The sequence below is a fragment of the Arthrobotrys flagrans genome, assembly GCF_004000055.1.
Source record: "Arthrobotrys flagrans strain CBS H-5679 chromosome Unknown unitig_1, whole genome shotgun sequence".
In the NCBI taxonomy this organism is placed as follows: Eukaryota; Fungi; Ascomycota; class Orbiliomycetes; order Orbiliales; family Orbiliaceae; genus Arthrobotrys; species Arthrobotrys flagrans.
In genome coordinates, this window is record NW_027137556.1 from 729,538 (window position 1) to 743,109 (window position 13,572).

Here is a 13,572-nt window from a genome sequence, read left to right on the forward strand (position 1 = left end):
TTGTATTAGGAAAAATACGAAGAGGTACCTCGATGTTGGTGCCGAGCAAGGTTGACCTTTTAATCCCGTTCGTTTTGTTAAAGGCGTAGCTATCGAATGTAGTGTCTCCGATAGGGATGCTTACATACCATCGTATTATCGATGCAGGTTCCTCGACTCCAACGCTGTTTCATTCCAGGCCCTCGAGCAGTTTAAGCCTGCCGATTTCCCAATGTATAATCGCGAGACCTTGTAACAAGCAGTCCGCAAGATCATCTAGTTTTTCTCCCGTTTTCGTCTTGGTTTGACCGGACGCTTCGGAGAAGAGCGATGCAGCGTCTGCGGCAAGGGGGTTGTTCTTCTTGTATACCACATTATGCCCGTTTTCAAGCCACGATCGGACCAGCTTGACCTTCAAAGGTTTGGTGACCGTCCCTTTTCTGGCTCCGTCGGCCAAACCGTACCGGCCAAGCCAGTATCCGGTGGTTTTCTGGGGACAGATGCTATGAGTCGCGCCTTGTTCCCAAACGCCCTCCTCCTGTAGTACCCTCAGTGCGGCGTGAAGCATCGCTTCTAATTTGTTGACCCTCAACGTCCACTCCTGGACCGCGGCCGATCCCATGGTTCGGTACCTCTGCTTTTCGATGGCGATGATCGTGGGGTTGTGGGCCGTAATAAGTTGCCTTGCCAAAGCCGTGGCAAGCGGTGCTAACGAGGCAGATGCGAAATCCATGTCTTGGGCGACACCGCCCGGCTTATCCTCGCAATTGTGGTTGAGATTATTATGGTGGTCAAAAAGGGAGAATCTTTGCCAGCTGAGTATCTCCGGGATGACCGGTTCGCCAGAGAAAAGCTCCTGTCGAGGGACCTTCAGCAAGCACACGGCCATGTTTTTGATCCCCATGTCGAGACTCAATATCCGATGCTCGTCCGGCTGGTTCACCGCCGGTTCGAGAACGCCCGAACTCGATCTCCGAAAAGTCATCAGTTTCGACCGATGCAATTGGGCCTGTATCTCGTTGGTCATCACGGCCTTTGTGCCAGAAACAGGCCACCCGCATCGCTGAAGGATATCTTTCAGTTCTGCGTTTCGCAGCTGCGAGAGGCGCAGCAGCATCGTTGCAGGTTTCTAAAAGAATACCGGGCTGGGTTACCAGGAAGCTAGTGACCGGCGGTCTTAGCTTGGAATTCCACTGCGAATTGTAAGGTAACGTTAGCAGCAGATACATATTTGGGCCGGGCCGGGCCAGGTGGATCGATACATACACGCAATGCAAGCACGTAACTGCATACGATGGTTTCAATGACGGGCTCGATGCTTGTGCCACTGTTGGACCCGGTGTCGGAATGGTTGAGCAGGCATCGAGGCTGGCACTGGACATAGGATTCGGTAGTCGATTGCAGACCACATTTTACGACCGAGGACCTACTTAAGTAAGAACAGGTATAGCGTCGAGTCGCGGTTGTATTAATTATATCTTCTTGTTGATTAGCTAGCACCATCAATGTTTGTAATTTTCTGGTCCAGAAACAACAATTCGAATTTCCCAACACTCAATGATTAGGTACCTAACAAACCATCCCCGGGGTAAATAGTAGGTAAGTAAGTATGTAGTACTTGAGTGACTAACGAGTAAGGAGTAAAGTCCTTACATACGGTGTATGGGCAAGTAGTTCGTCCGATTCGACCAACCTTGATGTAGCAGCTTGCCAGCGGTCCAGACGAGTCTGATGTTTATTTGCATCCCGCTGTTAGTAATCCAGATCAAGCCTGCATGCTCACGCAATGCAGACGCGGGGCAGCCTGGGCTGCAAGCGGGGGTATTAATTTCCAATCCTCTTCGGGATACGTCGGAGAGCACGTAAATTCGTGGAAGTCTTTCTTTTATATAAACCTTGACGCCCAACAAAACATTCACAGGAAAGCTTCTTTCCGCTCCTATTCTCCCTCCCTCCCTCCCAGGTTGCTCCATCCCCCACCCCCGCCCGAACACCTCCAATTCCCTGCATATCATTACCGGCTCCCCGCCGAAAAACCGCGACCCTGTTGGCTTCTGCTTCTGTTCCCACCCGTCGCTTGCCTGCCGCGGCGTTACGGTTGTCCGCCGTAAGACGACAGTTCACCGGGATGGCCCCTATCTCCAAGTCCGAAGAATACGACTTCCTCGTCATTGGCGGGGGTAGTGGTGGCCTCGGGGCTGCTCGCAGAGCAGCGAGCAGGTACGGACAAAAAGTTGCAATCGTAGAAAAGAGCGGCCGACTCGGCGGTACATGTGTGAATGTTGGGTATGGATACCTCTTCCCTTGCGCGCGGCATCTATGTTTAACGTAATAAATTTTTTTTTACACTCTAACTAACGAACGATGGCTACTCAGTTGCGTCCCCAAAAAGGTGTGCTGGAATGCAGCGTCCATCGCAGAGACGATTCATGATGCTGCTGGGTACGGATTCAAACTGGAGCAGACAGCACCCTTCGACTGGACTTCGTTTAAGCATAAAAGAGATGCCTATATAAAACGTCTGAACGGTATTTACGAGCGAAATCTGGATAAGGACAGTGTCGAGTACATCTCCGCACATGCAAGCCTGGTCTCCCCAAATGAAGTCGCCCTGCGGGCGATCGATGGCTCCCAAGAGATCAAGACCGTCAAGGCGAAGAAAATATTAATAGCGACAGGTTTGAAAGCCCGTCCGTATATCATCACGAGGGAAGCTGCTAATGCTTTCGACCAAAGGAGGATACCCCATCATTCCGAGCAACATACCAGGCGCCGATCTCGGCATCACCAGCGATGGCTTTTTCGATTTGGAGACGCTCCCGAAGAGAGTGGCTTTGGTGGGCGCCGGATATATCGCGGTCGAGCTTGCTGGAATTTTCAATGCACTCGGCTCCGAAACCCACCTCTTCATTCGAGGAGAAACGATGTTGCGAAAATTCGATCCTATGATTCAGGAAGTTCTTACGAACCACTACGAAAAACTAGGCATCAAAATCCACAAGAACTCGAAACAATTTAAGAAAGTTGAAAAGTCAGCATCGGGAGAATCGTTGGTGCTTCATGGGGAAGATGGGGCCCAGTTGGATGTCGATACTCTCCTTTGGGCGATAGGAAGGGCGCCACTCGTCGACGGCTTGGGCCTTGACCAAATTGGCGTCGAGTCGGATGGCGATACTGGTTTTGTCCGAGTCGATGACTACCAGAATACTAACATCGAGAACATCTACGCATTGGGAGACGTATGCGGCAAAGTAGAGCTGACACCCGGTAAGATAGAAGTTGACGATACACCGGCAGTCAATGAAGTTTGGTTTGTTAACGATACATCCGCCGGCGTTTAAATGTCTAGTTGCGATTGCTGCGGGCCGGAGACTAGCTGAACGTCTGTTCGGACCACCGGAGTTCTCTACAAGGAAGCTAAATTACGAGAACGTCCCATCGGTCGTTTTCGCTCACCCTGAAATCGGGGCGATCGGTTTGTCTGAGCCGGAGGCTCGAGCGAAGTACGGGGATGAGAATGTTAAGGTTTACAAGACCTCCTTTATTGCCATGTACTACGCAATGCTGGAGAACAAGGGCCCGACCTCGTACAAACTGGTGTGCGTCGGGCCCGAGGAGAGAGTGGTCGGCCTTCACATCATCGGACTCGGGAGTGCGGAAATGCTCCAAGGGTTTGGTGTCGCTATGAAGATGGGGGCTACGAAGGCAGATTTCGACAACTGCGTAGCGATACATCCAACGAGCGCAGAAGAACTGGTGAGTGAACAACATCCTAATGTCCCTCTACACTATGCCATCGCTATCTATGGTGATACCGGAATATATGATTCCTCTGACAGCTTTTGGAAACGTGTAGGTAACGATGACCTGATGATATTCAATATTGATGCCTATAATATTATGTGTTGTTGTTGTCGTTGTCGTTGTTTTATGCCAAGAAGTGTGGTTTTTGATGTAGGTTGGTTAGGGTTTGGCTTAGGGCTTTGCGAAGAGAGTGAGCCCAGAACCTCAACCGATATCAAACACCGCACGAGAATGCAAAGCAAATATAAGGATATTCGTTAGATAGCCTTGACAAACAGCTCGGAAAGCCTGTAGAATTCTATTCTGTTCCATTCGATTTTATTTAGGCAATTGCCGTTATAGGTTAGAGACTCTTTTGCTAGTTTCCGTAAGAGTAATACCGCTTCGGGTAACCGGTGTAGTCGGTGTTGGCCATCCCACACAAATTCCAAACCCACCTTTAAGAAATTTATCACTTCTTCATATCACCATCATCACCATCTAAATTTGCAACCGACATCACTTGATAACCTCCCCGTAAGCCAACAAACCCGAGCTTTCCACGACCGCAAGCTTTACACGGCTGTTAATCAAACTGCTGCTGGAAACTAGATTCACATCTTCGCAATGGCTACATCCGAACTTGCCGTCTCCTACGCTGCCCTCATCCTGGCCGATGAGCAGATCGATATCACTGTCAGGACCCCCATCGACAATTCTTTTGCATACTTGAACCGACAACTAATCTGGAACCATCCTTCTAACAGGCCGATAAACTCAACACCCTCCTGAAGGCTGCTAGCGTCGAAGTTGAGCCGATCTGGACTTCGCTTTTCGCAAAGGTTCGCCGCTACGGTTTCCTTATGATCAAATGGGATGGTTCACTCATATCATACTCGCTATAGGCCCTGGAAGGAAAGGATGTCAAGGACCTATTATTAAACGTCGGCTCGGGTGGTGGTGCCGCTGCTGCCGCTGGCGCTACACCGGCTGCCGGTGGTGATGCAGCAGCGGAGGAAGCTAAGGAGGAAGAGAAAGAAGAGGAGAAGGAGGTAAGGCCGCTCGATGATGTCGTCTTTGGTGTAAATATAGTCGCTAACATGTTACTCGCACTCAGGAATCGGACGAAGACATGGGTTTCGGACTTTTCGACTAATGCACACATATCTTCTGTCTTGTTATTCCTTTTTACAATTTCATCCTCTCCGTTGCTGGTATTTTATTCATTCGTCAGTACCGCTCGGTGGCTTGCCTGGGTTTCGGGTTTGCTTAGATTCTCTGTAATTATGCCGCAATGATCAAGCTCTTTCTACAGCTATGTGAATTACCTGTATTGCAGCCATCATTGCTCGGGGACGCTCGTCATTCTTCTTAAGAATAAAACTTTAGGTATCCAAGTAGTAATACGCGAATCCTTCCCAAATATCTCATCCGTTTAGAATAACATTGTTGTCTAGGTTCTCTGGGAGGAAGCGGTCCCGGGTAAGAAAAATCTAGGGGGGAATATGAAGAAAGCAAATGTTGTTCCTTGTCCGAGAATCCTCCAAATCATGCTCCCTGTCTTGGACCTGTCCGGAGCCGCCCATAGTATACGAATTGTCCGAATATCACAAAATCTTGAACCAATGTGCCAATTGACCCCAGTAGCCACGGAGTATTCTTGAGCAAGTAGTTATGCTCCAGGGAAAAACTCAGAATCTACACTTTGTCAGACTACTACTACTTCTAATATTCGCTCTGGGGGGCTTTGACTTACGCTAGCGCCATATGTCAAGTTACCGACAGTTGACAATATGAAAAAAAGGATTGAAAGTCCACTACAAGATTGGCGTTTGGCGTTTGTATATATCTGTGGAAGACGTGCCCTACAATAACGTCAATACTGATGCTCTTTCCGCCGGTACTTATTCCTCGACTTACGTGAGGTAGAAGAAACTACTGGCATATCCGAGGACAAGGGCCCCTAAAGGAGCCTCTGTATCCGGGGTGTCTCCTTGGGGACCCCATGCTCCCGTCTTCCAGGCAACAAACCATCCTGAGGTTCCAACGAATAGAACCAAGAAGACAGAAATGGCATTCCTAATAGCTTCCTTGGGAGAGCTGCTATCCGAGAACGCTTCAGACAAACTGTCTCGGCGCCGGGACCCCGGATGTTTCGTCGTCCGTGAGGCTTCGGTGTCCGGAAGCAGAGGATCTGTCGAACTTGGCCCTGCGTGATCGGTCTGGCGATTTTGTAGAAGCCTGTATCGTTTCTTCGGGCGGTAGTGGTTATAATAGATGAGTTGGGCCAGCATAATGAAATCGACGAGGCAGAAATATATTCCCAGCGCGACCACGGTAGGTAGGAGACGAGCCCAAAGGGCACCTGGTCCACGACATCGAGTGAGAACGAGTCAGTCAGTGGTCACTTATATCCGGGAGGCGAGGTTCGCCTACGCACCTATTAAATTGCACACATCCCCAAATAGCCACATTATCAAGAATAAAGTGCTGAGGCCTTCGGCGGATTGGTTCCGGAAGTTCTCCCAAAGCTGGGGGACCTAGTGGAGATCGATCACGGATTAACACTCCCCGATTCTCGTTATCAGGTGGTATAAAATATATCATTGCATTTGCATACTATTAGGAATATCCATGATGCTAAAGAAATACTCCCGAAGATACCGCTGAAAGCCTCGTTGAGGGGAAGTTGCATCTTGAGTGGATGGTGGTGCCGCAAGGGTCTGTGGTTCTGTAGCTATGCGGTTTGAGTTGAAGCGGAATGCGAATGCGAGAAACATTTTAGAGCATGATAAGGATTCTCTAAATTCGACACTTTCCTTAAAAGGGAAACGCCAAGTGCCATGCCCTGCACATGCGATCATATGCACGATGCATGTTACGAGGACCCCCGGCGGAAGTATGATGACATCACTTGGACTTACACGTTAAGAGGCTCGAGGTATCAATTATGATGTCCAGAGAATTCATTCGAATTTCAAATCGGTGGCTGCTAAAGCATCGTATAGTATATAATAACCGAAAGCGCGCTTCATTCTCGATGTGTGGAATAGATATCGACACCATTCGTTTTATTACGAGTCCTCCACCTGACATCTAAGCCCATGACAAATCTCATAGCATTCTTCCAGCAGGCTGTTCACTGCAGCTTGCCCTTCGGGCTAAAATAGTGGCGGGGAGTGAGAAACATTGCAAACTGGGAAGGATTTGATCAAGAGCCGGGCTAACTTACTATTTCCTTTCCCACGTGAAATGCGCCATCCTTTGAATTCTACAAGCACAAGCGCTCCGTTAGCATTGGTCTCAATTTTGGTTCGTCAAAATACGTGGGAACGATACCCTCAGGTTATCGATCGAAGCGAGCTGTGCAGGGCAGGACTCTGTGTCAGCAATCCAAGGCAGTATACCTATAAACGCTCAAAGGGCGGGAGACTTATTAATTGAAAAGGGGAACAGTTCCCTCGTCGACGATACCCCTCCGGAACTTTGAACTTCTAACAAACATTTTTTCAATGTCGACAATTGGTTAAATATCGGCTGAAGCGATTCACTGATGGGCTTGGAGGAATGGAGCAATTCATATATTAAAGCGTATGATTTTCGTAGCAGATAGAGCAAAAACTTCAAAGGTTAGCGGGGAGTATTGGGGAGCGAGCAAGCGGCGAGCGCCTGGACGAACCTTTTGGCCTTCTTCCGGCGATGTCCCGTCCGTGCCCACAAAACGATCATCAACTCGAAGACCGTCGATTTTGCGAAGTTGTTGCAAAATATCGAACAAATCTGTTTCTCTCATTGACCAGGCTTGGGTCAGCATGATTTGCTCAAGCTTTCCCTTGATGCCTACTAGGTCATCGTGAAGACCAGAGAGGCTCGGGTCCACCCTGAGCGAGTTGGATAGTATCAAATCCGTCATAAAGTGGCATTTTTGTAGAAGATCGTTGACAAACTCTTGACCTTCAGGTATGCTACCATCGGGTGCGAGAAAGTTCCCAGCGACGCGTAAGTTTTCGACCTCGACGAGCTTCCCTTGTAGTTCTTTTATTTCTGATAGGACGACCTACCGATGCTTTAGATGTTAGATAAATCACAGGGATGACATAACGCAAGCATGGTGTCTTGATGATTCTCAGGGAGGGGGTTTACGACCTTGGGTCGAGATCCAACTGCGGTGATTTGTCGAATTAAGGACACTAGCTTCTCGTATAAAGGGTCGAGCTGATGAGGTAGGCCATCTAGGTTGTTTTTTACAGGAGCCAACGACTGCCTGCAATCCTCAAGCTGTGAACTGATGAATACAAACCACACCTGTCCGTACTTCTCCCTCCCATTTTCTATGACCCGGGCAATATCATCGAGTCTTGCTTCGAGAGCTTTCAGATCTTGACGGGAGTAGGCGCCGGCATTTTTTAAATGATAGAGCAGAGTTTTGATGACAACCAAAGTGGAATACCTATGCATACAAAACTGTTAAAACTGCGGGTGCAGGGAATGGGTGGGATGGGCGAGCCTTACACCGCGGGAAGTTCGTTGTTCTTACCAATTGTCATATACGACAATGACAGTAGCAACAAAACCTCTTCTAAAAGCTGGCTAACTAATATACGAGAGATTAATCGATATGTTCGTTGCGGGATTCCGTAAAAATCAAAGTTAACATGCCTGGCGACTTGTCCGTATCTTTCGTGGGCAGCAGATAGTTTCCACTTATGTTGTGCAAGTCTATTTCACGGACGTGGGCATCGGAGTCCAGAGAGAGGAAGAGGCCCTCGATATCTGCTGCCTTGATATAGTGGTCTCTGTCGTTCCTTAGCTGGTCTAACTGGGTCCGAATTCTCCGTAATTGTTCGATATCAGGGCCGGCATCCTGCAGCGCGGTTAAGATTTTGGTACTATCTTCCGTGCGGAGGTTTAACAAAATCGCACCTTTGTAGTTTTATTTTCTTCGGACATAATTGGCTAGGGCCTTCAAGGGCACCAGGAGGTAGGTTCGATGGGAACGATATATAGAAATGTGCGAACAATGGGCGTTGGTTTGATCTTGAAGTCCAGTCGACTCTGAGGCAAAACCAGTATATGGATGATGGAAACGTTAACGACCGAACACGAACAACACTGCACTGATATGTGCTCAAAGCAGGAACAAAGCCTAAATTCCAGAGATCTCGAACGGGTGCTTACGGCGTATTACTCAACTACTATACTTACTAAAGTACCTGGGTACGTCCTATAGGTACCACGCCTTTGCCTCTGACACGGGATATTTGGTTTTTTTTTTTTTTTGGGGGGGAAGGGCGCCTAGCAAGTATATGATGTACCTAAATGTGCACATAAGGACCAAAGCAAAGCAACTAAACAGAGAATGCCGATATCTTTCGATCGTAGGTTCCCATCCAGCGCAATATATCATTGGAATTCTCTCTGTCGCTGCCGTTGGCGCGCTCAAACCCTTCCTCCAAAGATCCGACGATTCCGGCTGCGAGATGCCTCAATGCAAGCCTTGAAGATGTGATTTCAAGGGGAGTGTCTATGACCCACTTTTCATCAAATAAAGCGGCGATTTTGCGCCACAGTGGCGATGGGTGGCTGCTTTCCTTGCCTCTGTCTGGGGCATCAGGAGGGTTGAAACAGAGATAGTTGCCTTCAACAATCACGATCCTCTGGGTGGTGAGAATGGAGATGTTTTTAGGGATAGGATCCTGTGCACGGGTATAATTAATACAATTTAACGAAACAACTCACGTCGTAATTAAGTACTCAGCAAAGTACTTAAGTACCTAGGTAGGTAGGTAGGTAGGCAGGTAGGTAGGTATATAAGTATGTAAGTACCTTGATGGCATGGTCGAAGCTCGGTGCGTATAACGTGGAGGATATAGGTTCCCGGAGTTGTTCGAGAAGCCGGTACAAGCCGTCAACGTCAAAAGTGAACGGCGCGCCTCGTCGTCGACGCGCTTCGTCAGGGTCGGAGAGTGATGCTAAATCTTTCCGGGAAAGATGATATCCATCCATCGGGATGGCACATGCCACTGCGACCCCGTGCTGGAGCTGGCTTAGTTCATTTATCTTGTGAACCACAGCGTTGGCGAAGGTCGTCTTCCCTATATATGTCAAAGTCTCTTTAGATCTGATGTTTTTCATCCAACGGATATTAACTTAAGTGCCATGCCCACCTGACCCCGGAACCCCTGATACCGATATTAGTAGCCGGCCTGGAGTCCGCAATTGGAGGTACCTGGTTAGGGCCAGATCCGCAAAGTCAGAAACCTCAATTGTTGTTTGCATTATATGTATTAGAGCTGAGTGGTGGTATGGTATATAGTACGGTACTGGAACGAGACCATTGCATCCGGAACTGAAAGCTGTCACCAAACAAAACCTCATCTGCACGCCAGTCGAGTCGCGTCTTCCACCGTCCAGCTGCCACAATGCAGCTCACCCGTCTGAGTTTCTTGGCCGTCGCGGCCATCTTCCACTTCTCGTATATATGGTCCATCTTCGACATATATTTTGTTTCGCCAATTGTCCATGGCATGCGGCATCACTCGAGCGGCATCAAACCACCTGCGAAACGTCTATTCTTCATCGTTGGTGTGTTTAACCTATAATCCATCTTTCCAAAATCCGGCTCTGACACGCCCCAATCCTCGCATGGGGCTTGCCACAGAACACCGACGTCTCACTTGGTGGTTATGGTTCTAATCATTTGACTTCGATGGTCGATCGAGATGGCTAGGGGACGGTTTTCGCGCCGATAAATGTTTCCAGGCCCACATCCCTCCCTTTCTCAAAGATGGCGAGGATCCGACTCCGCGCCCACTAGCTCCTTTCCTTCGATCAAGAGTACTCGAGGCTGGTAGTTTTGGTGTATCGCATACCCGAATGCCAACCGAATCTCGTCCGGGTCATGTAGCGTTGATAGCAGGACTTTACGAAGATGTTTCTGCTGTCACGACCGGATGGAAATTGAACCCCGTCAATTTCGATAGCGTCTTTAACCAGAGCAGTCACACGTGGAGTTGGGGCTCGCCGGATATCCTGCCTATGTTCAAAGAGGGTGCGGTTCCTGGCAGAGTTGACGCTTTCTCTTACTCGGAAGACGACGAGGACTTCACCGGAGACGCAACCAAGCTTGATACTTGGGTTTTTGACCATGTCAAGGACTTCTTCACCCAGGCTGTAGGAGATGACAAGCTTCGGGCCGCTGTGAATGGGGACAAAGTTGTCTTTTTCCTCCATTTGCTGGGATTGGATACCACCGGCCATGGGTTTCGGCCCTACTCTCAAGAGTATCTAAGGAATATACAGGTTGTGGACGCCGGAGTTCAAGAACTTGTTGATACTGTTGACAGGTTTTATGGAAATGATGGCAAAACGGCCTGGGTGTTTACTGCAGATCACGGGATGTCCGACTGGGGCTCGCACGGTGATGGCCACCCAGATAATACCAGGACTCCTCTGATTGCATGGGGGGCAGGTATCAGAGGACCGGATATTGTTGCCGACGGCTCGGTTGCTTCTGGCCACGATGAATTCTCCAGCGACTGGAACTTGGACCACGTTCGCCGAGTGGATGTTAATCAGGCCGACATTGCAGCTTTGATGGCTCATCTTATCGGTGTGGACTATCCCGCTAACTCCGTGGGCGTCCTCCCGCTTGAGTATCTTGATGCTAGCGATGAGGAAAAGGCGCGCTCCATTCTCGCAAACGCCCTCGAGATCTTGGAAATGTTCAAGGTTAAAGAAGGTAATCATCCGCCGCTGCATTCGGGCTCTACATGTATATTCTGCTGCTGACCCTCATATTTGAACGTAGCTAATAAGATGTCTACACAAATAAACTTTGTGCCCTTCGCGCCATTGCATGAGGGGGATCTTTCAAGCCAGCTACGGGTAGATAGGATCAAATCACTCATCCTATCTCAAGATTATGACACGGCAATTTCTCAGTGCAAAGACCTTATATCGACTTCTTTACAAGGTTTACGGTACATGCAAACGTATGTGGGCATTCTCTCAGATCAAAGTTGATTTTCGTTAATGTTATATCTTCAGTTATGACTGGCTGTTCTTACGAACGCTGGTGACTTTGGGATACTTAGGATGGGTTTTATTTGCCCTAGCCTTTGTCATCCAGCAGCACTTTTTGAGAAGCACTGCCACGGGAAAGTGGTCGCCCACTGCATTTGTGGGCTTCCTCAGTACCCTCACCGGGGTTTTTGCTATCATCTACGTACAACAAAGTCCCTGGACGTATTACATGTACGCTTTTGCGCCAGTATTCTTTTGGTGGCAGGTCTGGCTCTCCCGAGACGCCTTAACGGCCGGGCTCCCTCTTCTGGCACAAAGGCATGGTCCTCACCGCTATTTTGGTTTATTGGCGAAGGGGGTTGGGTTTTTAATCGTCCTGGAAGCCATTGTAAGCCAACCCTGGAATTTTACTTTGGTAACTGCTCATAATCGTGGACTAGGTATACGGGTATTTTCACCGCGAAGTCTTTACCGCATGCTTCATCCTAGGTTTAACCTGGCCCTGGTTTTATGGGGTGGAATTCATAAAGCGGAATACCGCCACCGTTTCATTCTGGAGTGTATCTTGCCTCGCAATGAGTGTTTTCACGTTGTTGCCTGTGATTAAAGTCGAGAGCCTTATCCAAATGTTCGTATCTACCTAGAATCGCTCGCGGTTGCCCTGTTCATGCTCTGACAGATTGAAGACATTCGGCAGGTGGCTTAATGCTTGCTGCGGGGATCGGGTACATCGCTTATGGGCATAGACTCTTCGATGATAGCGTTAAAAAGGTGTTTAATGGGAGATATACGCAATCCCTGCTTGGATTCCAGGTAAGGCCGCTCGGTGTTGACTTCAAGGCGGGGAAGAAGACTGACATGGAACCTTAGTGTGGCCTCATAGCACTGTCTATGGTCGTGACGCACAGTAGCGTCAAGGCAATACAAGCCAAACAAGGTCTACCTTTCGGGAACCAGGTTGTAGGGTGGTGCATTCTTGGTAAGGTGCTCGAATCGACATTCTTAAATTCACAACCTAACAACGTCTTTAGGACTATCATTGCTAGCGTTGCCAATGCACAGGCTAAACCCCCTTCGGCACTATCAACACCGGCTAATGGTCCTCTTTCTAACATTTTCGCCGACTTTCATAATTCTGACTATATCCTACGAGGGCCTCTTTTACGTATCGTTCTGTGCCATGCTAGCTGTCTGGGTGCAGATGGAGTACCTGGTTTACCAGCAGGTTAACAGCACTGAGGAAACTAGGGCGAAGAACAGCGGGGTGAGGACTCTGGATCTTGGTGATAATCGCATAGCGCTCTTCTTCTTCTTCTTTATCCAGGCTGGCTTCTTTGGAACGGGTAATGTTGCTTCCCTTAGCGCCTTCTCCTTGGAGTCAGTATGCAGGCTTATCCCGATCTTCAACCCTTTTTCCATGACTGCGCTTCTGATTTTCAAGCTCCTCATCCCCTTCGCAATTATTTCAGCAAACCTAGGGGTCCTCAATCGGATTATACAAGCCCCACCTTCGGCATTATTCATGATCGTCATGTCGATAACTGACGTTCTTACTTTGAACTTTTTCTATATGGTTAAAGACGAGGGTAGCTGGTTAGATATTGGGACGACGATAAGCCACTTTGTTATCGCCAGTCTCCTCTGTGTTTTTGTTGCGGCTCTCGAGCCCCTCAGTGGTCTCTTCGTCGGGGATTTAGATATCGAAGATGCGAAGGAGCCACGGAAAGAATGAGGTCCTTCTTCATTGCGACAAACTAGAGACACCTATACACTATACGTTGTAAC

General features: G+C 48.7%; 6 protein-coding genes and 1 further gene across 6 annotated transcripts; 3 read left to right on the forward strand and 4 right to left on the reverse strand.

Annotated features, from left to right (window-relative positions):
• Positions 1–169: 169 nt before the first annotated feature.
• DFL_008201 (uncharacterized protein) lies at positions 170–1,096 on the reverse strand (the record flags this gene model as incomplete). The annotated part of the gene is made up of 1 exon (XM_067637902.1): positions 170–1,096. One exon carries the CDS (start codon positions 1,094–1,096, stop codon positions 170–172), a length of 927 nt encoding a protein of 308 aa, XP_067485844.1.
• Positions 1,097–2,107: 1,011 nt separating this feature from the next.
• DFL_008202 (uncharacterized protein) lies at positions 2,108–3,850 on the forward strand (the record flags this gene model as incomplete). The annotated part of the gene is made up of 5 exons (XM_067637903.1): positions 2,108–2,265; positions 2,356–2,657; positions 2,716–3,246; positions 3,329–3,735; positions 3,836–3,850. 5 exons carry the CDS (start codon positions 2,108–2,110, stop codon positions 3,848–3,850), a joined length of 1,413 nt encoding a protein of 470 aa, XP_067485845.1.
• A 15-nt stretch (positions 3,851–3,865) lies between these two features.
• DFL_008203 (ribosomal P1 domain-containing protein) lies at positions 3,866–4,918 on the forward strand (the record flags this gene model as incomplete). Its single annotated transcript, XM_067637904.1, has 6 exons — positions 3,866–3,933; positions 4,185–4,299; positions 4,375–4,458; positions 4,530–4,604; positions 4,668–4,814; positions 4,880–4,918. 6 exons carry the CDS (start codon positions 3,866–3,868, stop codon positions 4,916–4,918), a joined length of 528 nt encoding a protein of 175 aa, XP_067485846.1.
• Positions 4,919–5,310: 392 nt separating this feature from the next.
• DFL_008204 (uncharacterized protein) lies at positions 5,311–6,457 on the reverse strand (the record flags this gene model as incomplete). Its single annotated transcript, XM_067637905.1, has 5 exons — positions 5,311–5,460; positions 5,519–5,627; positions 5,683–6,127; positions 6,203–6,302; positions 6,383–6,457. The coding sequence occupies 5 exons, from the start codon at positions 6,455–6,457 to the stop codon at positions 5,311–5,313; spliced, it is 879 nt and encodes a 292-aa protein (XP_067485847.1).
• Positions 6,458–6,836: 379 nt separating this feature from the next.
• Positions 6,837–8,712, reverse strand: DFL_008205.
• Positions 8,713–9,110: 398 nt separating this feature from the next.
• On the reverse strand, positions 9,111–10,041 carry DFL_008206 (uncharacterized protein; the record flags this gene model as incomplete). Its single annotated transcript, XM_067637906.1, has 3 exons — positions 9,111–9,458; positions 9,589–9,857; positions 9,930–10,041. 3 exons carry the CDS (start codon positions 10,039–10,041, stop codon positions 9,111–9,113), a joined length of 729 nt encoding a protein of 242 aa, XP_067485848.1.
• A 143-nt stretch (positions 10,042–10,184) lies between these two features.
• DFL_008207 (uncharacterized protein) lies at positions 10,185–13,519 on the forward strand (the record flags this gene model as incomplete). The annotated part of the gene is made up of 8 exons (XM_067637907.1): positions 10,185–10,347; positions 10,493–11,503; positions 11,573–11,756; positions 11,812–12,175; positions 12,228–12,415; positions 12,474–12,600; positions 12,658–12,766; positions 12,819–13,519. The coding sequence occupies 8 exons, from the start codon at positions 10,185–10,187 to the stop codon at positions 13,517–13,519; spliced, it is 2,847 nt and encodes a 948-aa protein (XP_067485849.1).
• Positions 13,520–13,572: the final 53 nt, after the last annotated feature.